The 27,478-nt window shown below is 42.0% G+C and overlaps 1 protein-coding gene and 2 long non-coding RNA genes across 9 annotated transcripts in view; 1 reads left to right on the top strand and 2 right to left on the bottom strand.

The window, feature by feature from the left end:
* The window catches only part of jmjd1cb (jumonji domain containing 1Cb), a 138,409-nt gene that overhangs the window by 40,661 nt on the left and 70,270 nt on the right, over positions 1–27,478 (bottom strand). For 6 of the 7 annotated variants that reach the window (XM_032502826.1, XM_032502828.1, XM_032502829.1 and 3 more), the window contains exon 3: positions 6,840–6,953. In XM_032502826.1, the coding sequence (XP_032358717.1) occupies positions 6,840–6,953 (114 nt within the window). Of the gene's footprint in view, positions 1–6,839; positions 6,954–18,271; positions 18,533–27,478 lie in introns of those variants that run through there. The other variant, XM_032502832.1, reaches the window with a different exon arrangement.
* Positions 300–27,478, top strand: LOC116671568 (uncharacterized). Its single transcript, XR_004327301.1, has 4 exons — positions 300–315; positions 8,159–8,173; positions 21,053–21,056; positions 27,350–27,478. It is a non-coding gene; the product is annotated as an uncharacterized LOC116671568 (long non-coding RNA).
* Positions 8,697–26,667, bottom strand: LOC116671562 (uncharacterized). Its single transcript, XR_004327295.1, has 3 exons — positions 26,657–26,667; positions 22,462–22,471; positions 8,697–8,837 (listed from the first exon to the last, which is right to left on the bottom strand). It is a non-coding gene; the product is annotated as an uncharacterized LOC116671562 (long non-coding RNA).

Genomic DNA, 27,478 nt, shown 5'->3' with positions numbered 1-27,478 from the left:
GGGGGGGGGGCGATACTGAGACAATCTGCTATCACAGCACATCATGTCATTTTATATACAACACGGATTAACATCCTGCAATTTTAAATCAGAATCAGAACGAGATTAATTGCAGGTAAGTAGCACTTTCTATGAATTTGGCTTGGGTGAAGGTGCATACATAAAAACAATAATATAAAATAATCAAACAATAAATAAATACAGAAACCCACACACACCAAACTCTGCTTAAAAATCAAAATGCAGCCTTAGCTGGATTGTTCGGTTTATATATGTATTAATGTGAGGTACCAGTATGTAATATTTGTATCACATGTTTGAATGCTCATTCTGTGTGCCAATATATCACTGTACATTTGTGTATGTATACATATGTATGCACATATGTGCACGGATTAAAATAAAAATAATAACAATGGTAAAATATAATAATAAAGTAGGGGGATAGCGAGGGAAAATGACTTTTTTCAAAATAGTATTTCCAAGGTTGAGAATGATCTTTCACTCTCATTTTGCATTGTATTTATTTGTAAAAGCTACATATGCTGACATGACCAATTCTGGCCTATATAAAAGAGACTTCAGATACTGTATTAAGGGACCACTACGGTCTATATAAACAAGACTTCCAATCTGTATTAGGGGACCACTAAGGTCTATATAAACAAGACTTCAGATCTGTATTAGGGGACCACTAAGGTCTATATAAAAGAGACTTCAGATACTGTATTAAGGGACCACTACGGTCTATATAAACAAGACTTCCAATCTGTGTTAGGGGACCACTAAGGTCTATATAAACAAGACTTCAGATCTGTATTAGGGGACCACTAAGGTCTATATAAAAGAGACTTCAGATACAGTATTAGGGGACCACTAAGGTCTATATAAAAGAGACTTCAGATACAGTATTAGGGGACCACTAAGGTCTATATAAAAGAGACTTCAGATACAGTATTAGGGGACCACTAAGGTCTATATAAAAGAGACTTCAGATTCATCATTAGAGGACCACTAAGGTCTATATAAAAGAAACTTCAGATACAGTATTAGGGGACCACTAAGGTCTATATAAAAGAGACTTCAGATACAGTATTAGGGGACCACTAAGGTCTATATAAAAGAGACTTCAGATACAGTATTAGGGGACCACTAAGGTCTATATAAAAGAGACTTCAGATTCATCATTAGAGGACCACTAAGGTCTATATAAAAGAGACTTCAGATACAGTATTAGGGGACCACTAAGGTCTATATAAAAGAGACTTCAGATACAGTATTAGGGGACCACTAAGGTCTATATAAAAGAGACTTCAGATACAGTATTAGGGGACCACTAAGGTCTATATAAAAGAGACTTCAGATTCATCATTAGAGGACCACTAAGGTCTATATAAAAGAGACTTCAGATACAGTATTAGGGGACCACTAAGGTCTATATAAAAGAGACTTCAGATACAGTATTAGGGGACCACTAAGGTCTATATAAAAGCAACCAAAGACCACCATGTCATGGGACCTTTAAAGCTGACAATACCTGACAAGCTCCTTTATGATACAATTGGCAGCTCTACACTGTTGCAGCAATAGAAACACAATTGATCCATTTTCAGCTTTACATGGGTCACAATATTATTTTCATAAAGTACCAAAACAAAGTCACAGACAACTGACTCTCATTTGAAATGTGAGAGATTGGTGTTTATCTCTCCCTGTAACCCATCTTTAGTCAAATCTACGTAGTGCAGAATTCTGCTTTAATGGAGCACACGGACCACAAAACAGCCCTGCGTTCCATTGGTCCTTTGGACAAGTTATGGAATTTAGGTTGATAATCGACTACTAACAGATGTTATTTCACTGGGCCAAATCAATTGCTGCCTGCTCAAATGAGAGGCCCTTTTGTTGGTAGTTAGTGATCTAGCAAACACATGTAAGGCAATCCTTCTATATCGAGCAACAGTGTGACCTAACACCACAGGTGTCTCTGTAAGCGTGTGTCTGGGTGTGTCTAGCACACGAGATGTTGTCAAAGTAACGTGACACTGGGGTGAAGTATGCAACTGCAGGGAGGAGGTGGCAGGGTAAGGAAAGACAGAGAGAGTAGTATAGTGTACTACAGTAGAGTATAGTATACTGTATATACAGTTTAGTATGCAGTAGTATGTAGTATAAGTATCCTGTTTACTGTATTATTATATCAGATGGATTTACTCCTTGTGGTTGTTTATATGTATACACAGATGTGTTTTTGGTCATGCCAATAAAGCAACATGAAATTGAATTTGAGAGAGAGAGAGAGACAGACAGAGGCAGAGAGAGTATGAGTGTACCAGCAGCATAATACATTGGAAAACACACTGCTCTGTGTGTGTAGTTTGGTCAAACTGAGTCAGCACTCACAGATTTATTGTCCACTGCCTGTCCTTCTGCCTTAACACACACCATAACTTTTTAGCGACACACACACACACACACACACACACACACACACACACACAACAGGCTGGGTTGGCCCACTAAACAGTGACTTCATTGTACAGTTTATGCCAAACAGATTGTAGCCCCCTCCCTCTCCCTCCCTCCTCTTCCGCCCTCTGGTCTTCCTGTCCAACTGGAAAAACAGAGAGGGGAGTGGCCACAGCTTCATTGCTCTGAGTGAGTGTGAGAGAGAGAGTCACACTGTTTTTACTGCTCAGTGGGGTTCAAAGGTCTCCAGAAGAATAGGCAGCTCTGTGTGGGCTTAGTGTTTTAAGAATGGAGAAATCTGTGTGTGTGTGTGTGTGTGTGTGTGTGTACATCTCTGGTGTTGTTGCCAGGAGAGGGAGGCTACCACTTTCCCTCACTTCAGATGGGTGCAGTTACTGCTGATGTGGGGGAGTGGGAAAGTGTGGAAGTGGAAGTATGTGTGTGTTCTAGTGGGATTCTCAGTTTGAAAAGGAATTAACAAAAAAACCAACGCATTACAATTCCATCACAATACAGTATACGGTATTAGTTCATACTTTAATAAAAGGTTTGAATGTATGGGACCTTTAAAGCAAAAATATGGCCTCATCATGTACGATACATGTGTTACAGATACAGTGTTACAGATACAGTGTTAGTCTCTATCTGGTGTACCAGTCTCCAATGTTTCCCTTACCATTGTTTTGAAATGTCACAACCACCCCCTGCCCCACCCGAAAGAATGACAAAATTATATAATATATATACAGTATATTTTTTTTAAAGGGATGCCTGAGATAAAGCTGTTTTTACACATATAGGCAATTTGCTTTTCATTCCTCACTGTAAAAGTTAATACACTGCATTTAGTTTAGAAGTAGATCTGTGGGCCATGGTGTGTTTTGTCACTGCTTGTTTTTGTGTAGTGTGTAACAAAGGCCCTTTGGTTTCACAGTGTCTGGGACACCAATGATTGGCTGCGCTCTGGTAGAAGTTACACTGGTTAAAAAAACTGCTGAAGAGACAATGAATGATTGAATAATTGAATGATCAAAATAAAATAAATAATAATATGCATCAGTCAATCTTAGGGTGACCAGATGAGAATGGGTCAAATTTTGGGACGGGATGGAAGGTCAAGTGTCATTATGAAACAAATAAAACAAACACAAAGACTTGGTCTGAACAAGTGCTATTAGATGTGGTTGGCATGACATCTAATTGACCCCCCACCCCCCACCCCACCTGTGTGAAATACCAAACTCCTTCCTACATATATTGCAAAATGCTTTGTTTGTATCACGTAAACTGCAGTAGTCCAGAGGTATTTCCCTACCCAGTCCTCCCGGTACCTGCAGAGACTTATTTGCTTTTTTTTTTGCTACGTGTTCATCTGGTCCCGGGACACCAGCCTCCATTTCAACAATGAATGAATGAAAAATAACAATGCGTGTTATCAAAATTTGCGCCTAGCCAACTATGTAGGGCCTACAGACTGTTTCAGCCAATGAGCCGATGACAGGAGCTGGCTGCAGGATGACTCAATCACCATGAACAGTTTTTAACGTTCTATCAGACCATAACTACTCAAGAGTCTGCTCTTGAGACTTTGCTCTAATTTCCGGGACAATTAGGGCAGGATTCGGGAATCGGGACAACTGCTTGGATTTCGGGACGTCTGGTCACCCTAGTCCCTCTATGTGTAGTACTATCTATGGTTCGTGATATGAGGAGAGATTATATTTGTTTACACTGGCAGGTTTACTTCAGGCCAACATTACAGATTGTCTGGACTGAGTTCCTAACACAGAACCTTTTAGTTTACGACACACTTTAAGGATCCCATTTCAACTGTCAAACTAGAGGTGTTCCTGTGCGTTAGTAGGTAAGACTCAGTCCAGCTATGTCCAGGTCATGCAAGACTCCACAATAAGTCGACAGGCTGTCACTGTCCCAGATGTCAGGTGTGTGTGTGTGCGTGTGTGTATGTGTGTGTGCGTGCGTGCAAGCATGCTTGCATGTGTGCATGCCAGCCTTCTACAGGAAATAGGACAAGACACTGGGGATCGTGCAGGCAGTATCCTGCATCAGACTAGGCTATAACACAGCACTGCAAAATAGGGCTGGGCAATATAGAGAAAATCAAATATTACAATATTCTTGACCAAATACCTTGATGTCGATATTGCGACAATATTGTAGTGTTGGCTATTGGTGCTTTGACAAAATGTTATTTACACAATGAGATTTTTGATAAATTATCTCCAAAAATTATATAATTACACGGTAAAAATAAATAAATAAAACTTGCGTGCAAATGGATTAATGTAATGTGGAACTACTGTTAGACATGAGGGTTCTAGGGACAGTTGAACTGTAGCGCCGCCTTAGTTCTCAGGCTCTTCGAGCTCCGCCTACATGCAGTTTTTTTGTCAGGACGACAGTTCAGTGAGTGAGTCAGAGACAGCAGCACTAAGGGCGAGTATAGCGAGTGGTGGCGACCCACGAGAGTCAGAAGACCCGCCGGCCTCTTTAAAATTGCCAGTTTGGGAGAACTTCGAGACTGTATGCCTGCAGCCTGAAGCCGCCCGTGTCATGCCCTCCCGCCTGGTGCCGTCCCCGCCTCGAAAACTTCGGTCTTCGGGTCAGTTCCAGCAGCACAAGTGAGAGGGGGGTGGGTAAGACGAGGATTGTGTGTCGGCGTTGTTCAGCCGGGTATGTGAGTGGAACTACATCTAACATGCTAACGTATATCCGACAGATATGCCAAAAACTGTTCAACTTCCCCTCTCTACAGTGCTTAAACAGCCTTTAGATACAAATACAAATGTACTCAAACCTCGTTACAACATGCCATCCCGTCACATGTAATTTGCACTTTCATAAATAAGAGATGCTGCATTTTCTGTGTTATAGCTGATTGTCTTATTTTGTTTACAAGTTCCAGATGGAGTCTGGAGATGATGTGGGGTATGTACTGTTTACATCACACACTCGGGGGAGGAACTGTGTGACACTAGGCAGTACAGCCTGAGACATGCACAATGAAATTTTTTTGTTTTGTTTTGCCCTCCATTGTATCGACCGAACCGTGACTCCTGTGTCCTGTTCCACCCCTAATGGACAGCCACAGAAACTACTGCACAGATCCAACGCCTGAGTCACCAGAAGACACAGCAACAGTGAATCTAGTGGATCTACAAAAGGAAAAAATAGAACTAGACTCTCTCTCTCTCTCTCTCTCTCTCTCTCTCTCTCTCTCTCTCTCTCTCTCTCTCTCTCTCTCTCTCTCCTCTCTCGCTCTCTTGGAATTTGGACTTGTCTAAAGTACAAACTGATGACTTATGGTAAATGTGCAGAACACAGTCTTCCCGCCTGCTTGACACTGAGTGGAACACAGTGTTCCAGCCAGCACAATAACACAAGAAGCTGTGTTCAGCTACAGACCACCGACGCACACGCACACGCACACACACACACACACACCAAATGCACAGCCGCATTACATAAGTATACATTCCTCAAATATTTACAGCCAGTTGTAAAGCTACAGTATCCATCGTGTGTCTATGCATCGGCCAGTAATAATGTGTGTGGATGGGTGTGTGTGATTTATGACTCAGTAGCGAACAGTCATGTGTAAAATCACTCAGAGGACAAACTGTGGCTGCACATGTCGGCTTTATATTCACATTAAACCCTGGCAGAGTCGGATCCATATGGGACACAGCGCCCAACCCTGGCTGCTTCTCTAGAGCCAACAGCACTCCATGGCTGCAGTATCCAGCCTAGAACTAATTGTGAATGACTAATTCTTCGTTAGCGAATCCAGTTACAACGTGTACATCTGCCAAAGGACATATTTTTAGTTCTTTTTTTAGCCAACAGAAAACCTTTTTTTTTTTTACTTAGGTAGCTTTGATCTGTTTTTATTTCAGTGTTAACTGCTCTGAAATGGAAACAAAATGCATAAAAAATACAGCATTTCTGCATTCTTTTTTCTTAATAGCAAAGCAAGTATTATTTCTACACACTTTTATAGCCAAATGAGGCTAACCCTTATCAAACACATGTGCACATGTGGCGCTAGCTTCATATTTACTGTGCTGAGGAGAGTGGTTTTAATCTTCTCATCTAACGCTAAGCTCGAAAGCAAAAAAGTAAGCAAGTAAGTACACTGTCATCAAGCCTCAAGTCAAAATTCTTCTTCTGCAGGTATCAGATGCCTTTAAGGATTAATTTGATTTATCAGGTGACAGCTTGTTACAGATACATGGCACGTTAAGGCCGGTGGTTGCAGATGTTGCTTGAACAAAAGATCTGTGGTAATCAGGCACAGCGGGCAGATTCAAAAAGGCTCGATGATCATTGAGTGTGAGGAGGATTGTTACCTGGTAGGGTTGGAAGGCTGAATGGTCAGACAGGAAGTCCAGCTGTCGGTCTAACAAGAATTCCACCGCCGTTACTGACGACAACAGGCTCTTCCCCACCACTGGCTTAAACGCCTGCACACACACAAAAAACACACAACATGGTCAACACAGAAACAATTACCCAATAATAATAATATCAGTGGGACAATTAGGACAGTAGGGAATCTGATCCAATTTAGGTTAGGTCTACAATAAGTATGTAATGAAGAATATGTGTATAATGCATTTTGTAGCTCAACTTCTCAATGACAAAAAACACTATCAACCAAATGTTGGAGAACTGAGGCATTGAAGGAAGAGAGATGAGTGACAGAGACAGAAGAGATTAGAGGGAGGTAAAGCAGAGACATGATGAAATGTGGCAGAGAGAGAGAGAGAGAGAGAGAGATGGAGGAGAAAGAGACAGAGCAAGGGATAGAAGGATAGCTCCAGAGTGATGAATAAATTAATAAGTAGAGGAAGTCTGACAGTTCAAAGGCAGTACACTCCACTTTGATGCTGGCACTTTCTCTCTCTCTCTCTCTCTCTCTCTCTCTCACACACACCACACACACACACACACACCACACACACACACACACACACACCACACACACACACACACACACACACACACACACACACACACACACACAACACACACAGATGATGTTCTGTCAGCTTGCGGCCTGAGCTCAGCTGTTACTGCACACACGAGGCAGAGACCAGGCTCCACTCATTTCCATATTTCCACTGATGTGCAGTCAAACTATTCACAGCAATATTCATCATGGTGAAGAAGTTGTCTTGAGGTTTACCTACTACCACATTACTTCTTATTTCCTATTTTAGGGCAGCTAGAGTAGACAAGCGTGCGCGTGTGTGTGTGTCACTTTCACATTTGTAAGCAAAACATGATAGTGTGTGCAGCTCTATTCCTGTCTGTCTACATCTCAGCTGTCCAGCCTACACTGATAGAATGCAGCAGACAGCAAAGGCAACACAACCTGACATTATTTTGGAAAACAATTGTATTTATTTAAGAGTGCGAGTCTCTTTTGGCCCCCTTACGCTGCACCAGAGTCTGGAACATTACTGTAGAACACAACATGCACACTTACATCCCCATTTTGATGATATTAAGAATAATAGGATGAGAATATGGAACATTATTGAAATGCTTCACCAATGGATCGTCAGCATAGAACACAAGAGCAACAATCAAATGTATCCTCTGCCTTACTGACATACTTACTACATAACTTGAGTTCAGAAAGCAGATAGCAGATGTGGATGAGAAACTTAAATAAGGTGTTCACATCCACAGCCACAGCATCCCAACATCTAAGTACTCTAGGCTATATCCAGGATTCTAAAATTCTGGTCTCTTGATGCAGCAGTGGGGCCAACACAGACGGAGGAAAAAACGTAGAAAGTGGCTCAACTTTTTTGATAGACATCCGGAAAGGAGTTGCTCCAAGTAGATTACCTTCAACATGAACCCTGAATTTCTAGAGCTTATCACACAACCCTTGCAACCAAAGGTGAACTAATTGCCATTACATCAGAGACCTTCAACAGGGAATCCAAGGCCCCTGGGGGGGCCTCAGAGTAACTTCTAAATTATTGTTAATTTTTTTGAAAGGATTTTCATGAATTAAAATGTCTCAACATGAATCCAACATACAGCCTATTAGTGAAAAAACCCATTGGTAATAGGCTAACTGGCCTGTCAGGTAGTCACTAAGATAGCCATCTACAGATCCAGTTCATCCTAAGAATTTACTCTCCCACATGTATTTTTGTTTTTTTAAAGCTACATTCAAGAAAGAGACTGCAGTGGTCCGGAGGATAATTAACTAGTTGGGATTTGGGATGTGCGTCCAAAGCAGCTCCAGTGTTCCCTCTTTTTTTCTGATGACGCCGGTCTCTTGCTCTTTTCAATATCCGTTTCATTTTTCTGGGCGAAGAAGAAGACTGCTGGATTTGGATTTTGAATACATGCAGTATGGCCTGTATGTCCCTTACCGGCTAACGTACGTGGCGCATGACTATGGAGAGTCTAGTACCTCGGTTCATGTAAGCGCAAATGTAAAATTTCAATCCAATAGGAATACTTGAAATTGATGGTGGTGGTCAACATTCATAAATAAGGACAAGTTTGTGAAGGGGCAACACAGATTTTTGATAATGAACAACTACAAACGTGACACAATGTAGCTTTAAAGATTATGTTATGTGAATTTAACGCCTTTAATGATAGGACAGCTCAGTCATGAAAGAGTGTGTGTGTGTGTGTGTGTGTGTGTGTGTGGTGGTGGGGAGACATGCAGGAAACAGAGGTTGGAAAAATAAAGCTCTACATATGTGTCCCTGCTCTACCAACTGAGCTAAACGGCCACCTACGTGTATTTTTGACATTATGACACAATTGATAAAATCATGCCAACAGATATTTGAATAGCTTAGTATTGTACTATGCCATAAAAAGCTATGTATAAAAGCTTTAGGCCACCTCCACATTGTTGTAGGCACAGTTTAATAGGCAACTTATAAACATAAAAACAGGTATACTGGGCAAAATATTCCAATAGGCAATTTATGGGTTTACAATTTCAATGGAAACTCTCACATATAAAAATGGTCTACATGTTGGGTAGAGGAGGTGCAAATGCATGATGGGACCTTGGCAAGGCTCACAGCCTTTTAACACAGAACCCATAAAGCAGGCTTGTTACCGTGACAACCACTGCCGGCACACTATGCTGGTGAGTCTCGAAGAGAATGACTCAACTGTGTCGACACACATTTGTAGATCTAGAGGTGGTGGTAAATATGTCTATGGAACATCACTTCATATCCAACAGCAGATCCAAACTATAGGGCCTTGACACTGTTATGCTCCCAGCAGTCAAAGGCACCTTTCACTAACTGGTCTGAAAAGGTCTGAAGCATTTCTCAGCTGCGTGTGTGTTCTGGAGGCCTCATGTTTTATCTGGCACACACTGAGCAGCTCAAGAAACGCTCGGAGTGCCTGGAGGTATTGCATTATCTAACAAATATTTCACATTTAGTGGACAATTTGTGCGGCTTTGTCTCTGCTGTCCAGTCAGGATTCAGATTAAAAAATGTGCACAGGTCTGGGATAGAACAAGGCCCGCCTACTAGCTACTGACGTAATGTTTGATCAAAAGAGTTTTTGTTTAAGATTTTGCTGACAAAGCCCTTGAGACAGTGTTGAAAGCTGCAGAGAAAGCAAACCTTGAGTCAAGAGTGGGTCAAGAATGAATTTTCACAACTAACTTTAGAGTAGAAGTTGACAAAATAATCTTAATCCAAAATCCTCATCTCGCACGTTAAGGCAACATTGGCGCAAAATCTATTCTGTTTAAATGCTGCCTTCATCCGCTGATGAAGTCTGTAAAATGTAGCTTAAAGTATGGCCGAGAGATAATTCAATATAAGATTTTATCGTCTTTCGTTGGAATTGTATCTTAATGAAACCATACTTCCAGATATCTTGATGTACAATTATGCTGTCCAAATTCAACTCAAATTGCTCCAAAAAAGAAAATCACATCCGACATATTTTGAGGGAATATTACATGTCATTTCTTGACAACAAAAATCAAGTGCAAGCCCATTAGCTTCAAATAAGACAAACTATAAAGAGTCAAGTGCAAGGGTTATTGTTATTGACATATGAAATGCCTTATATCGGGATAGAACATTTGGGCCATATTGCTCAGCACTAAATCAAAGTTCCAGAAAAAGCTAGTAAATTGTCAAACTAATATTTATACTACTACACTTTGTATTTTTCCATCTATATTTTTTGAGTATTTGTTATTGTATTCTATCTTATTTTCTAATTTCATGTTTATTCTGTATGTGTGCTGTGTGTCTGATATTTTGCTATCTGGACGGACAGATTGTCCATCCGTCCATGCATCCGTCCATCCGTCCATCCCTCCGTCAATGCATCCGCCCATGCATCTGCCTATCAATGCTTCCATCAGCCATCCATCCATCCATCTGTCCGTCCCTCTATCCATCCATGCATCCATCCATCCATCCATCCATCCATCCGTCCGTTCATCTATGGATTCCTCCGTCCATCCGTCCATCCGTCCATCCCTCCGTCAATGCATCCGCCCATGCATCTGCCCATCAATGCTTCCATCATCCATCCATGCATCTGTCCGTCCCTCTATCCATCCATCCATCCATCCATCCGTCCGTTCATCTATGGATTCCTCCGTCCATCCCTCCGTCCGTCCATCCATCTGTCTGTCTGTCCATCCATTTTTAAGTTAAGCTTGAAATGTATTCTTGACCTTAGAGCTTTCACCCATATCACATGATGACTCTGCCCTGTTGCCGTAGAATTGTACAGGTTCAAACTTCCATTTTCACGGGGGAAGATTGTGTGATAGGATCAAAAGTTCAACAACAGCTACTATTGCCCCTTGCGGTGAGACTATCCTAACTGCTGTTTTCAAGGGCTAAAATGTATTTTTGTCCTCAACTATAGAGGTCTGTCTTCTGTTAGGTCTGATACAGACTGATTCACTATGTCTTTCAGTAATGGTTCATTTCCTGGCTGGCTTTATGGTGTACTGGCTCCATTAACTCACAGCAAGCAGTAAAGGCTTTGATTCTTAGTCTTCTAATTTCTATATTTAGAAACAAATTGGTTTTGATGGGTTATTGTTAAATTTGTAAACAATAATTCATTAACCGACTTAGGACCAGCATTGTGAAAACCACTTTGTCAGCTAAAGAAAGAACACAAAAAAGACTACAAATAGTAGCACAGCAGGAAGTTATTTTACATACATAAATGTTAATTGTGTTGAGTGAAGCTGATATTAGGCAGACCTGTACTGAGGCCCACAGAAATGTCAGGATAGGTGGAAATAGGTGTCTTCTCATTCCTAGATTTAGGAGGTTTCATTTTTAACTTCTAAAATCAACAGCTTTAAACGCAGAGCATGGCTGCCATCTGTTGACCCCTGCTCTCATTCCCCTCTCTCTCAAATTGAAAGGACATGACAGTTCCTCCATTCCCTTTAAAATGACTTGTCCACAGTACACATACACGCGCACACACTCAACCGCAATTGGGTCACATCTGCCAGTGTGCCAGGAAATAGCATTCTGTCACTGTGTATTTCCAGACAGGCAGCAGGAGAGTGGATAAGCAGAGAGGAGACACATTTACTTACTGTCAACACACAGCACACATTAAAACCAGTGAACTTATAAAAAACAAAGACTCACTTATGTGTTTATAAAGAACCAAAGACAAAACATATTTATACATAACAGTCGTTAGAAAATGCCATTCTGAGAAAGCAGATAAGTCTCCATGAACACACAACCACACATCCTCTGCTGTCCTGTGTGTGTGTGTGTGTGTGTGTGTGTGTGTGTGTGTGTGTGTGTGTGTGTGTGTGTGTGTGTGTGTGTGTGTGTGTGTGTGGTGTGTATGTGTGCGTGTGTGTGTGTGTGTGTGTGTGTGTAGCGGACTGGATTGTGTGTTGAATAATTGATAAGGAAAAGCGCAGCAGAATGTAAAAGAGATGAAGAGATGATGATGGAGCTCATGCATCACTAACTGACCTAGAGATGCTGTTACACACACACACACACGAACACACACACACACACACACACACACACACACACTTTGTTATCGGGGGGGGGGGCATTACCAAAAGAAGGTCAGAGAGAGAGAGGGAGAGCGACATACTGTACTATACTACTGTATCGATATACAGGTGCCAAGTATTGATCTTTTATTAAATATGTGTTTCTCTGCTTGACAATCCCATTTTGCAGCACTAAAACTGAAGTGATATGACCAAACAGAAAATGTGTCTTTTTAGATAAAACAGATGTTGACAAAGTTTCCTTTTGGAGACATCATTTGAAATAGGGAAAAATTAGAAGTTGGAAAAAAAGTTGTAAATTGCAAAATATCGCAGAATATTGCAATACGTTTAAAATCGCAACAGTATCGTATCGTGACATGAGCATCAAGATGAAATCGTATCGGGAGGTGCCTGGTGATCCCCACCCCTAGCTGCTACGTGTCATCTGACATGCAATCTGCCATCAGAGTCTACTGGGTGCTCACCCAGACACCCAGGATGTTAGAAAGATCTTGATTATTCGGAAAGCCACATGATTAACTGGTGCAGGTAGAACCCCCACCAGGGTCTAGATTTCATTGTATAATCCAAAAAGCTTATTTTGAGGAAAATAGCAGTGGGTGGTTAATCGATCAGAATAGGGTGTCATCTCCCATGACCAGGTAGGCCTGTTTAAAGTACCCGGCTTAACACAGATGCAGGGTCAGAGTTCTGAGAAACACCAGCGCATCGATCCTTCATGATGGAGAGCATCCAGCGGGCAACAAGGAATACATTTGAAGGAAAAGGGTCGCCATGGCTACAAAATAAGCAATATGTTGCTCGTGTGATAAAGCAAAGGAAATGCACTGGGGAAAAAAACAGCAGCTTGAAACAAGTGACAGCAGAGAGCTGTGGAGGACAGAGGGAGCAACAACAGCATTTTGGATTAAATCACGAGAACTAGGGCTGCACGACATGAGGAAAATATCTAATTGCGATTATTTTTGACTGACTGCTATATGATTCACGATATTGGAGGGAACAATCGATTTTGTAAATGTAAATGTGCTGTATTTATATAGCGCTTTTCCGGTCTTAACAACTGCTCAAAGCGCTTTTTTTTTTTTACATCTACAGGAAACATTCACCATTCACACACATTCATACACTGGGGTTGCCGTACAAGGTGCCACCTGCTCATCAGATAAACACTCACACACATTCACACTCCGATGCGCAGCACCGGGGGCAACTCGGGGTTCAGTGTCTTGCCCAAGGACACTTCGACAATGACTGCAGAGGCGGGGGATGGAACCACCAACCTTCCAATTGGCAGGCAACCGCTCTACCACTGAGCCAGAGCCGCCCCATATCATGTATCATTATTCTTAATTTTATCGCAATTTATTAACACTGAAAGCAATTAAAACCACACAAAGATAGTTTTTCCGGAGTCTGTAGGATAGGATTTTAGGCCGGGACATCTCTGCAGCACCACAATCCTAATTCAGAATGGTATTAACAAATATTGCGCCACCCTGCGATTTGGATATTGCACTCGTCAATATTGTGATTTCGATACAATTAAATTAAAGAAAAAAGAACTACATCCTTTCCTTCTCCACAATTGCCATGCTATTATATATCATTTGTCATGATTAAGAGTGGATTGAATTGATCCTGTTATGGAGTGACATCCTGTAGGTCAGTACCAATGAAAAAAAAAAAGTTGTCAAAATAGTTGGAAATAGATTTTCTAGCATTGAAATAATCATTAATCCACTAATCATATCAGCAATAATTTGAAGCCCCCTTTTCCTGAGAGACGTGAGGTTTGGCCTCCACATGGCAACTTTATCTTCTTGTTTTTTAATGATGAACATTTGTATTTAAACATTATGTCTCCTCTTTGTCTGTATCTCAGTGATCTGGTCTGTGGAGGTAAGGGAGAGCTTTTCCTTCATGTCTCTGTACGTGTAACATTAAACAACCAATCACAAACAGTTTTAGATCTTGGTAGAAGCATGCAGCATTCTTACTGGCTAACTAATGAGATGCACTCTATACTTACTTGGTATTTTTCGATACTACAGAAACATTCAGGTCGGTGCCTATGAAGTATTGAATTTGGTACCCAGCCATAATGACATGTCACTTTTTCCCGCCGGGCCGCTCCCCCACCCTTAAGTTAGTCTACTCTACAGGGAACCAACCAGCATCTGGACTTCAACTCCAAAAAGCTACTGCAGCTCAACAGTGACAGGGCTGGTTCTACAGACTGAACATGAGAAAACACTTTCATTTTCAACTTTTCAACTTCAAAAAAGCGACTAAAATATAGGCCGTGTTACGTCCAATACCAAATTGCACAACTAGTCAGCTGCTATTCAGACAAAGTGCTCCGAAGAAGACAGCCCATCTGTTCCAAAATGGCAAGTTGTATCACTGAATTGCAAATGATTTCATGTGTGAGGCAAACGTTTCAGAAAGTCGTGACATCTGCCAAACACTAAGTGCATCAACATAGAGGAAGTGAGGATCCAACCTGGAAGTACGCAAGAGGAATCTAAATAAAAGATCCAAGCAGGTCGACAAACACATAGTGTGTGTGTGTAACCCACAGCTGTAGCAATGTATGCAAAGGTGAGTTAGGTAGTTCATTTGTCTGTTATCTTTGTGCACGGATAAGGCTTGAGGTGCCTTGAAAAGCTTATTAAAGGGTACTCCAGCAACTTAGTATAGGACTTTGATAAAGTTGGGGGGACTTGCAAGAGACAAAAAAAAAAAAACTTCAAAATTATAGCAACATGGCTCGAGATATCTTAACTTTTAGTCCAAAACTGCGTGAACTTTTGTTTTATAGACCTGTGTTACTGTGTGATACGTTCATAAATTACATTTGATTGGTCTGCCATCATGACCCTTCAGTCGTCCAAGTGGACCAATGACCCAACAGAGGGGCCGGATAATGCTTATTCTTACATTTATACAATTTTGATTGAGTCACAAGGTATTGTTAGGCAAAGTGCAAATCTCAGTGTGAAAGCCGTGGTTATTAATACCGTTGTTTTATAGTTTCTTTACCTGTTTCCCTTCTTATGTGAATAGGGGGCCTGGCATTGATGACACGCCTCTGTACACGCCCACATCTTTCAAACTCCATGTCCACAGTTGGTAACTAGATCTTCCATACAATGTGTGGAGCCCAATCCGAGATGGCCATTCTCTCACACTCTCACACTCTCACACACAAGAGCTCAACCAGAGGTACAGGATGAGTAGTACTCGTTGTGACAAGTAAACTGACTTTCAGAAGAATCAGTATATGGTCCCTTTAAAGTTTTAATTAAGCAAGGACTACGTTTTTTTTTTAAAGTTTTAATTAAGCAAGGACTAAGTTTTTTTTTTAAAGTTTTTATTAAGCAAGGACTTTTTGGGCCTTTTCCCTTTATTAAAGTGACAGTGGATAGACATGAAAGGGGGAGAGAGACGGGGGTCGACACGCAGCAATGGGCCACAGGTCGGATTCGAACCTGGACCGCTGCAGGATTCCGCCAACATTAGGCGGACGCTCTTACTGGGTGAGCTAGAGACCGCCCCCAGCAAGTTAAATACGCTACTCACATGCACATGTCACGGGTTGGTCTGACTTCTCAAAGCCGATAAAATCGTGATGGAAACAGATACTGTAAATCAGAGAAACGGAATTGGCCATCACTGTGAGCCATGGTTAGGGCTGAGCAATATCCTGTATGATTAGGAATCAGACATCTGCACACACAGCATGTACTTGGAAACATTAAATCATTTACCCCTTTAACTCAGATGGATCCAGTTATAGCAGTATACATAGGTCTGCTGTGCACGGCTGTTCGATTGATGGTGTGATTGTTGGGGCTGGGTACCCCGACAACTCGGTACTTTTTTGGGTGCTGACCAAATTACGTCACTTATCTGTCTTCTCTGCATACTGACAGTGAGCGGCGCACACACACACACACACACGCACGCACGCACGCACGCACGCACGCACGCAGTCGGAGTAAGCTCTGCAGTTCTGTTTATGTCACAGTGAGTCACGATTCCGATAAAGTGGTTGCAGTTTTTCAAAACTTCATGCAGACACCATTCACTGTGATATGATATTAAGACGAGAAGGCACAACACTGGCACAACTTCTACGCCCTGGGGGCTGACTGACAGGCTGGGGTTGTAAGGCAAGGCAACTTTATTTCTACAGCACCATTCAGCAACAAGGCAATTCAAAGTGCTTTACATCAAACATTAAAGACGATCATGACGACAATAAAACAGGCTAAAATATAATAATATACAAGAATAAAAGTAACAGTGAGTAAGTAGAGAGGGAGGGGTTTTATTTTAGTTTTTGTTTAATTTCTTTAGAGTGTAAATTGCAGAGGGAGAGTACTGTAGAAAGGTACCATCGGGTACCGGAAGCAAATTCCAGGTACCGGTATTGGTACTGATAAAAATTGTGAAAGGTACCTGTTGGAATTAAATATATTCATATCATGTGTGCATGAACATCATTATATTCACGTAGTGCATTATATTAATCATGTGTGTTAAATTCATTATATTTTGAGCTAAAGAGCAAAAGCATTACACATAGTCTTCTTGGTTTCAGTGTGATAGTTCATAAAGTTCACTGTGACCTTTTGATAAGTTGTTATGGTACAATGTGTCCAACCATAGCTCTGCCGAGTGAGTCTAATTCTGAAAAGCAGGGCCAAGGGTGGTTAGGGACACGTCCTGTGTTTGGGTGGAGGTCCTCTCCAGTAGCAGTCTGAGACCTGTTATCTATTTTGCAGGCCAAGCTCTGCTTGGCACTAACCTTCTGAAGACAAAACACAGCGCACAAACATGTCACGTGGTAACAAATGAACTGACCCAGGTACACATAAGATCATGCAGAAAGGGAAAAGAGTTGGACAAACTTAGGGAGAGCTATGGATGCATAATTCTCTTTAACCTTGTCTCTGGAATATTCCATGGTATTAAACGTTCTTTCATCCAACCTACGGACTTGAACCCTTCTTCCTGAAAGAATCTAGAAGGGCAGGATGTCGCCCCAACATACCCAACCATAGTGATGGTTACCGATGATCGTTTGAAGTAGGGCTGCAACTAGTAGTTGTCAGTATGGATGAATCAGTCTTTTTTACTCACAATTATTCAATTAATTATTATAGAAAGTGTCTGATAAAGGTGAAACATGGCCATAATAGCTTCACAGAGCCCATGGTCACAAATCCCCTAATTATATCAGCAATAATTTGAATTCCCCTTGGCAGACAGAAATATGTACAGTCACAAGGGCAGTGATTAGGATGCACAGGAAAATAGAAAAGTCTGCATCATAGACGGAGACATGAAGCGGAGTTTAGGCACACAAAAAAGAGAAAGAATAAACTGGAATCAACTAGCACTATTACACTTTTTGAGGTCTTAAATGCATAAAATAAAATTGTGGAATTGCTCTGAAGACACCGTCTGCTCTACAACCGACACTACACAGGATCACATTTGACAAAGCTGTGGTATAGACCACAACATTAGTAGGTATGTAGTAGGGAGGCAGCTAGATTTCTAATGCTAAAAGCATCTTCAGGGACGGACACACACACACAGGACAGAACAGATTGGAACAGTTTGTTACTTCAGTCTCCGGGATCAAACTCAACTCTGGTTTTCAAATGAGAAGCGGCAGCGATTTGAGCGACAGCAGAGGATATAAAAGTGTAACGTTACCTCTCTCCTCCGACTCCAACCAATGCCAAGGAGCAATGGCTCTGAAGAAAAAAAGCACTTGACAAAACTAGCTTTGATCCAGCGAGCAGGGGAGAGGCCGGAAGAAAGAAAATACAGGGTGACGAGGGTAAAAAGGCTGAGAGAGAGAGAGAGACAGAGAGAGAGAGAGGGAGAGAGAGAGAGAGAGAGAGAGAGTGGTTTCTTCTTGTTGTAAGAAAAGACAGATGGCCAAGAGGGAGAGAAAGCAGAGCAGACGACGAGCTACACAGCCGACATTTTAACTGCTAGTGACGCAAGGAGGGGTAGAAAGGAGAGAGAGGGAGGGACGGAGGGAGGGACGGAGGCAGGGCCGGTTGACACACACAAACACACACACACACACTTCCTCTCTCGCGCGCTCTCTCTCTCTCTGTGACGCAGCGCCTCTCTCTCTCTTACTCACCCCCCTCTTTGACTTGCTCTCTTTCAATTTCCCTGCCTCTCAGCTCTCTCTATTGCAATCTGTCTCACGCCTACTCCTCCCCCTCTGCTCTGTTCAATTCAGCTTTATTGACAGTCATTTCCTTACACACACATATTCCTAACACTGTACTAATAGCTCAGTATTAAGACAGCGTATCAGTAAAGGACAAACTCTGAACTCATTATCTAAAGCCATCTTCATAGAACTGGCTGGGCAAAAATGCTACACAATAAACCATAGTTCCCACACTCAGACCTAATCTCCACCTAGTGTTAGCATGCATGATTTATATATTTATATGGTATATGTGTCTAGTGCCACTGTGTGAAACTGAATCATTACCTTGATCTAGTAGGTTTACACTACTGCGTTGGTACAGCTTGATAACAACAGTGATTATTGCATGCTGCACTACTACTTTTATACGAGACATGTGTGATGTAAAAAGGGTTGCTCGTGGTGATGAACCCGCAGAGAACGATCAGTAAATCTGCAGCTCCCCCTGGTCTTTCATGTTTTTGTTTTGGTGGTTTTACAGGCGCTCTCATCAGAGCTGCTTTCCAGCAACAGCAGGCTCAGAGGGGGGGGGGACGGCAACTTATCGGTTTAGTTCAAACCACCAGTGTACTGCTGTAATCCAACCTGCTTCTCTTTAACTGACATACCTTAGTGCATGAGGCGGTGTGAGCATAAATTTGTATTACGGTATTTTCACGGTATATCACAGTGTGTTTTTTTCTTTTGCTTGACTGGGTCTCTATATAGTAGGTTCATAACGCCGTATTCTGCTGAACCCGTCTTTCTCGACGGTCGACCGCTGCACACTTAAGGTGACAGGTCTTAACTTTAGCACGGGCAAGTACCGCGACGAGTACACTTACCACGATTTTTTACAACCAAAATAAACCTCCAAACAACAGACACAGCTCATCGTTATGTTTCTACTAGTTCTGCAGCTTTGATTTCGTAACTATCAACGTCTATCCAATCGACCTTTACTGTGATGTAACACCAGAGTACTACTGTTTACCCTCACCACACCTCCAGTCGCACCATGCGTGTTTAGAAGCGCAAAAGTCATCAATAATTAAATAATTAAATAATACACTCAACAGACTAGGGCTGAATCCCCTTTCTCTATCGTACCCCTACCCCTTCCCCTATGAAATGGGACACCCCTTGGTTCCATCACCATACAGTAGTGATCACAAACTTCCAAGATGCTGTCTGCAAGTGTGTCTATGTGTCGATTGTGTGGGTTTTCACAACAGTGTCATATGCATTTATATATTTTATAGTTCACTTTGGTGGTGGTGGTGGTGGTGGTGGTGGTGCGGATGTTCTTGTATGTGTAGTACTTAGGTCTGTTGGCCATACACATGTGTATGCACACTGAATGGTGTGTTGTATATCTGTTTTCAGTTATCACCGTTTTGAATGTCACTGATGTTCATAACAACTTTTTGTCTGTCTTATTGCCCAATGAATTAAACATAACAGGCAAAAACATTACATCAAATATATTACATTACAGAACCATTATCAACTATTAGAACCATAACTTACATGCCAAACACATAAAAAGGGAGTATTGGAAAAAGAGGAGAGTAATAAGCAGAAATCCAAACTAACTGGGTCCTAGTACTCTTGCTGGAGGGTGTGTGGACCATGCTCACATATGGGCTCGCCAAAGTATTCTTAAGCTTCTTTTCTGAGGAAGTAGGATGACTAATGTCAAGGACATTGGACTTTTGACTATTGATTTAGGAGGTATGCCTTATGTGTAAAAGTGATACTTAACTCCTGAAGATCTTGGCCACATGTACAAAATCCTCTTACCTAATAAGTTCAGAGAAGCTTTTTATAAACCCTGCCAACTATCTATGCTCCATTGAAAAACATATTTGTTGCTTTTGACTACAGAAGGAAGACCCTATAAAATATGGAATGTAATGGGACTATTACACTTGGGATGTTTTCTTTGACAAAATGACCAAGCCACAGTGAGATTAACAATTTTCCTTTAACACACGTGATTGAATATGATGTAATAATGAGCAAATAGGAAAGGGGTAAGATAATTATTTAGATGACTGCAGTGTATGGTTTGAAATAGAGCTGGCTGCCCTGCTGCTAGTCCGGCATTCTCTACCCTTTTCTCTATTTTGAAGGGCACTTTCGCTGCATCCGGGGCTTAGCCCCGCCCAAGATGATTGTGATTGGTTTAAATAAATACAAACGAGCCACATTGTTTTCCCCCTGTCCCAGAATGATAAGCAGTCTAGCCAGACCATACTCGCTGACACAGCACTGTGGAGATAGGTCAGGCTATGCCAGGCTACAGACACACACACACACACACACACACACACACACACACACACACGCACAAACCATCACCTTTGAACTCATAAACTGACCACAAACCAGCTTTGGTTAATCTGTTCATCGCTCAGCAGATTTACACTCTGCTACTGTAACAGTGCACACACACACACACACACACACACACACACACACCACACACACACACACCACGCAGTTGTGCAGTAATGTACTGCAGTCCATCTGCTACACTGATGCAGGATTAAAGCAAGTGTGTGTGTGTGTGTGTCATTCACACACACTTGCTGTCAAATCCTCTATCAATCACAAACAATAATACATACACCAAAACCACAACCATTATGACCGTGTGTAGAACACATGTGTGCCTGCTAAGGTAGCTTATTAACTGCACAGAGGCAGGATACTAGACCACTCCATCTGCTTAGGGGAGACCCAGGGACACGAGAAAGGGAGGGGGGCTGGATTTTTGGCCCAATTTCACAGAACCTATTTCAAACAGTACTGTTTACGTACCTCTATTTACTCTCTAACAACCCATGCCACGCTGTGTCGTAGGTCCTGACTGTCGATGTATCGCACGATGAAAACCGTTTTTTTTTCCTGCATAAAGGTAAGCTATAATTACACATGCACACACAGAGGCAGGAGATTACACTAGACCAGCTCCATCTGCTTAGGGGAGAGAACGAGGGACACCGAGAGAAAGGGGAGGGGCGGGGGCTGGAATTTTTATTGACCCAATTTCCACCAAAACTACATTTCAAACAGTTGACTGGTTTACAGTACTCTCTACTCTCTACTCTCTTAACAAGCCCATGAGCACAACGCTGTTCCAGTAGGTCCGTGGATGTAGATGTACTCCACAGCAACCGAGTGCAAGACCAGCTGGGTTATGGATGCATTACAATGGTAAACACAGTTTAGAGACACAGCTTTGAAAAGGAGAGAGCTGCATGTGATGGGGCGCACATGCACGCACACACGCACGCACACACACACACACACACACCACACACACCACACACACACACACACACACACACACACACACACACACACACACAACACACAAACACACAAACACACACACTCCTTTGTTCTCCTGTCACCATGAACAAAGCCACTACAGTGACCAGATAACAAGATGCATGCTGATATCTATTGTGTGTGTGTGTGTGTGTGTGTGTGTGTGTGTGTGTGGGTGTGTGTTTCATTTTCCAAAGTGGGCCATTGTTGCTAGGTAACGTAGCAAGACGTGAGTCGACTGCAGCCAGTAAAGAGAAGTCAAACAAAGATATTTACACTTACTTTTATTGTCAGTCTGTCGTCTTCTAAATCACTGACTTCCCCTTTACATCCCCTCTATCAACGGCAACACTGACTCCTGCCTATCTGCTGTTTGGCCTGTAATCTGATCAGTGTACGACACATTTATCAGATTGAATAACAAAATTGCTGTCAAAAAGCCATCTGATATGACATGAACCACTTCATCGGTTCCTCTCGGCTGTAATTTCCCAATGACTATCTGTGGGAAACTGAGTGAATAGAAACTTAAAAACAGTGACAAATGATCCAAGCTTATGTATCACAAATCATCAGGACCAGGAGGTTTTGGGAAGCTATTTATAGAATCTTTCGCATCAAATCCTCCCTGCTGGTGGCAGCTACGGACAAAACCTCCGCAGGAATTCATTTCTAAAAAGAAAAAGAAAAAATACACACACACACACACACACACACACACACACACACACACACGGATAAGTTAAAACCCTACGTTTTCAACATAAACCCGATCTGTCTGGGTCTCTCTTGCTCTGAAATTAGGACAGAGGACAGCTCTGCCAGATAATGTTGGTGTGCACACGGGCACTCAGCCAGATCACAGCATAAAAGAGAGAGTGTGTGTGTGTGTGTGTGTGTGTGTGTGTGTGGTGTGTGTGTGTGTGTGTGTGTGTGTGTGTGTTGTGTGTGTGTGTGTGTGTACGTGCTTGTGTGGGTCAGATAGTAGAGTGTCCCATTAGTTTTAATGCTGGCTCTGCACCATTTGCCTTTGCTACAGAGGTGGCAGACAGACTCACCATCATGTGGCCTGTCGTTTAGTTCAGCAGTGTGTCTCCGTTTAAAGCAGGAATGACCTCCACGTTCTAACCTCCATGGTTTCCAAAGGCCAATCCATGTATGTCAATATGGATTCAACATTTAATATGGGAATGCTAAGATATGACTATAGTGATATAGTACATTTTGTGCAAATTCTATGGGCAAGATGAAACACCAAATGTCTTTCAAATAAATACCCCGCAAGTGCAAAAATCCTGTGAATACAATATTTCTTAAAGCATTCCTGCAAATTGATTTGTAACGCGTTCCAACAATGATCTAATAAAAATGTCCACATGACCCAACGTTTCTGTACGTATTCTACATTCCATCGTTGTATAACTTCCACCCGACTTGCTTGTCTGTTTATACATATCAGCAGTAAATCAATCAAGTGAAATTTATTTATACAGCCCAATATCACAAGGGCTCATCAAGGGGTGATGTAATTTGCACAGCATACTCGCTCTATCCTTAGAGCCTTGATTCAGATAAAGAAAAAAAAAAACTTTCTGGCTATGTGAAAATGCCAAGATGGTTTTCCTTTAGAAGACCCTCATATTTAAGCAAAATAATCCTAAAGTATATTTATCGCCAACTTTGCATTTACAGCAACTGACAGCAACATGTCATATGAAAAAAACCCTAATGATCCATCAATCAACTTTATTTTGTCATATGGAGGTACAATTCCAGTGAAATGTAATCCCATCAGCTCCTTAAAGCTTTGTCATAGTCAGATACATTTATCATATAATCAATAATATAATCAAACTAGAGGGAGGCGGGGCAGGACAGCCCGATCCGTCAGTGGAGAGTTCTAGCCCGACCAGGCTCCTCTCTTTACCCTGTCTCTCCTAATCATGCTGTTATAGTTTTAGACTGCCGGGGGACTTCCTTCCTTTGACACACTGGGCTCCTCTCTCCTCTCCCTTTCCATTTGTGTGCCTCCATGTCCCAGAAATGCTTGTCACTAACCTAGCTCTTGGGGAGTTATTTCCCGGAGTCCCTGTGTTCTTTTTTGCCCAGCATGTCTCCTTGGATTAGGGAGGCACCAAATCATGGTTGTCGCCGTGGTCCTGCTACACGTCCTGCGATGCCTTGTTACATCCTGCCACGCTCTGCTGTGCCCCGTAACACCCTGCTGCATCCTGCCATGCCATGTACTACCACAAACTAATATTTCTAGCCACTCTTCCATTATCTTTTATTGTGACTGTTATTGCCGCTATTCATTACCCCCCCCAAGGCTGGTGAGTTGATTTCCCGACCGTGATGAGCGACTCATAGCCCCATGTCATCACCTTCCAATGTCAACCACATGCAAGCACAACTAATATTTGTAAAAGAGACCATTCAGCATACGTTTTGCAAAGCTGACGGAGAAGTGACCGGAGAGTTTCCACGCCTTTTAAACTAATGAACATTTGCAGTAAGAGTCATTTTTTTACATGCATCCCACATCCTTTCCTTCATTTTCATTCCCAATGGTATGATGCAGCATGGCTGACTATCTCCTCTATCCTCTGTCCTTCCCTTTGTTCACTTTCACACACTCTCTCTCTCTTTCTCTCTCTCTCTCTCTGCCCTTGGGTGTCATCTGGTCATTGGAATTCACTTTGTGTCTTTGATGGGAGTCTGCAGTGAATGACTTTAATGAGTTCACACAGTGCTCAGTGCTCCCTGGGAGAGAGAGAGAGAGAGAAATGATGTAATATCTGGATCAGAGATGCAACTGCACACCACACACACACACAAACAGCAAAGACCATCTCTCTCTTTCTCTCCCTCAGAACACAGTTATGTTTTTTTTTGTTTCATGTGTGTGATGTTGAAAAATGATGAATTTTTACATTCTGATGTGTTTCTCAATAAGAGGTTTGAGAGCGGGATTTTCATCTAATCTGGGGAGAATGTCAGTCTCAAACCGGGCATTACCACAAAGCTAGTAGAGATGCACACGACACGCTGTAATATTGTTACTGTTTTAAAAAATTTCCAGGTTAGTGGGGATGCATACAGCTCAAAACCAACATTAAAAACATAGTAATCTTCCCTCAGAGTTTAGTTCTGTTGCTAAAGTGGGTGTAGAATGAGCGGTGACGTCAAATCATCTGTTTCAGGTAACAGCACCCTAGGGTACCGTCTATTTGCTGGATTGTTCCGAGGTAACCGTCAGTAGCTAACGTTAGCAGATAAGCCCGTTGGTATTGATCATATGTATTGATCATTAATGGATGGCGGTAGCTCAGTCCGTAGGGTTGGAAACCAGAAGGTCGCCAGGAGATGCCAGTTTATTTCCTGGGCACTGCCAATGTGCTCTTGAGCAAGGCACTGAACCCCCCCCGCTCAGGGCGCTGGTCCAGATCTGGCAGCCCACTCACTCTGACATCTCTCCATTAGTGCATGTTTGTATGTGTTTTTCAGGCCTGTGTGTAGTGTGTAATAACAACAAGAGTGTAAATTGTAATTCCCAATAAGGGATCAATAGAGTATACATTATTTATCTACTGTGTGTTTTTATGTTAGATGTTTTTATGTTTATGTTAACACTGTGTGTTGTTATGTTAGAAGTCATGCCATTCTTTACTCTGCTGTTGTGTAATGCTGGCATTCCATTTCAGTAATGGAGTCATGTCAGCGGGAGAAAGGACAGAGACAGAGAGAGGTCCCTACTGATCAGTGTAATACTAAAATATTGTGTCAGTGAGGGCAAACCTGAAGACGCCCTTCAAAGGCACAGTACAAACCCAGCAGTCAGGCAAATAACAGGGCTAGATCAACACAGCCACTATGAGCTTCATAAGCTCCACTAATGGCACGGTGTATGCAGCCAGACGCTTACTGTCATGTGTGACTAATGAGCCCAAAATAGCATCTGATCAGCTATATCAAAGAGCTATTAATGCATCCATACCTAGACCACGGCCTACAATAAAGTAGTGGTATAAAATGCAGTACAAAAAATAATTAGGCAAACTGTCACGTGATGACATCTACACATTTTTAGGCATTAAATACATTATATTTAATCCTTGTCTCCTATATAAGTGTATTGCATTTTTTTTAATGACGGTATTGAAACTGTAACCTTTGCTGTTTTTAAGACCCCATGGTATACCGTATTACGGTGTGAGCGGTGTGTGTGTGTGTTTGTTGCTGACCACACCTAAATTTGCAACACTGTATGCCCCTGTGTAAAACACAGCTTTATTCAATCATAATTTGCAGAAGTCATTCTGCCCTTTAGTAGCACTGCTAAAGCAGAGAAAGAGAAACACACACACACACACACACACACACACACACACACACACACACTGCTGAGCCACACCTAGAGCGTATGTGGTCCTACTGTCATGATGAAAGCCACATCAACACTGAACCAGAACAACCACAGACCCAGACCCTTAGCAGCAACACTGTCAACAAATCTGTATTTTAATAAACAGAAATAATCTGTCCACCAGAAATTTGGCAGGTTTCATCTTTCACTCGCTCTCTCAAACACGCGTATATGCGCGGGTGCTGCAGCTGTCTCTGGCCTTCTCTCTGCTGACCATTGTACTGTACTACGAGAAAGTTAATCACAAATATAACTTCACAAAGCTTTAGAGAATGTCAGAATAGTCAAAAGTTGGACAGCAGACTGAAACTTTGAAGGTCTCTTTTAGGCAGTTACATCACTGCCATATGAGATTGTGAGAGAGAGGAAGATGAAGGGTTAAGACAGCAAAAAAGAGGCAACAGCAAAATCCTGCCTCAATAAACACCTTATCAGTCTTTTGGCAGACAGGAACACCCCCCCCACCCCCCCCCCCCCCACACACACACACAAGTGAATGGGGAGGTGTGTGCACTTCCTCTCCTGTGAACAAAAACAATATGAGAGGAAAGCAGAGCAGTGACTGTCAGACTTGCGGTGTGTGTGGGTGTGTGTGTGTGTGTGTGTGTATGTGTGTGTGTGTGTGTTTTGGCCAGGTGTTCCAGCATCTATGTGCTATTTTTGTGCATGCATCTGTGTTTGAACTGAAGTGCAGACTCTGAGTGGGTGTATTATCATGTGATATGTATTACTTAGACCCAAAAGCATGGGCTTGCCTGATGTGTTACTGTAAACACACACACACACACACACACACACACACATACACACACAGGCCTGTCACAATAACAAATTTTGCAAGACTATAAATTGTCCCAGAAATTATTGCGATAAACAATAATATTGTCGTTCTGAGACCATTTGCATCTCAGATAATGGCATAATAAAGCATGTACACCTTGTC

The sequence above is a fragment of the Etheostoma spectabile genome, chromosome 21, assembly GCF_008692095.1.
Source record: "Etheostoma spectabile isolate EspeVRDwgs_2016 chromosome 21, UIUC_Espe_1.0, whole genome shotgun sequence".
NCBI classification, from domain to species: Eukaryota; Metazoa; Chordata; class Actinopteri; order Perciformes; family Percidae; genus Etheostoma; species Etheostoma spectabile.
This window is presented reverse-complemented; position numbering and strand designations above follow the sequence as displayed.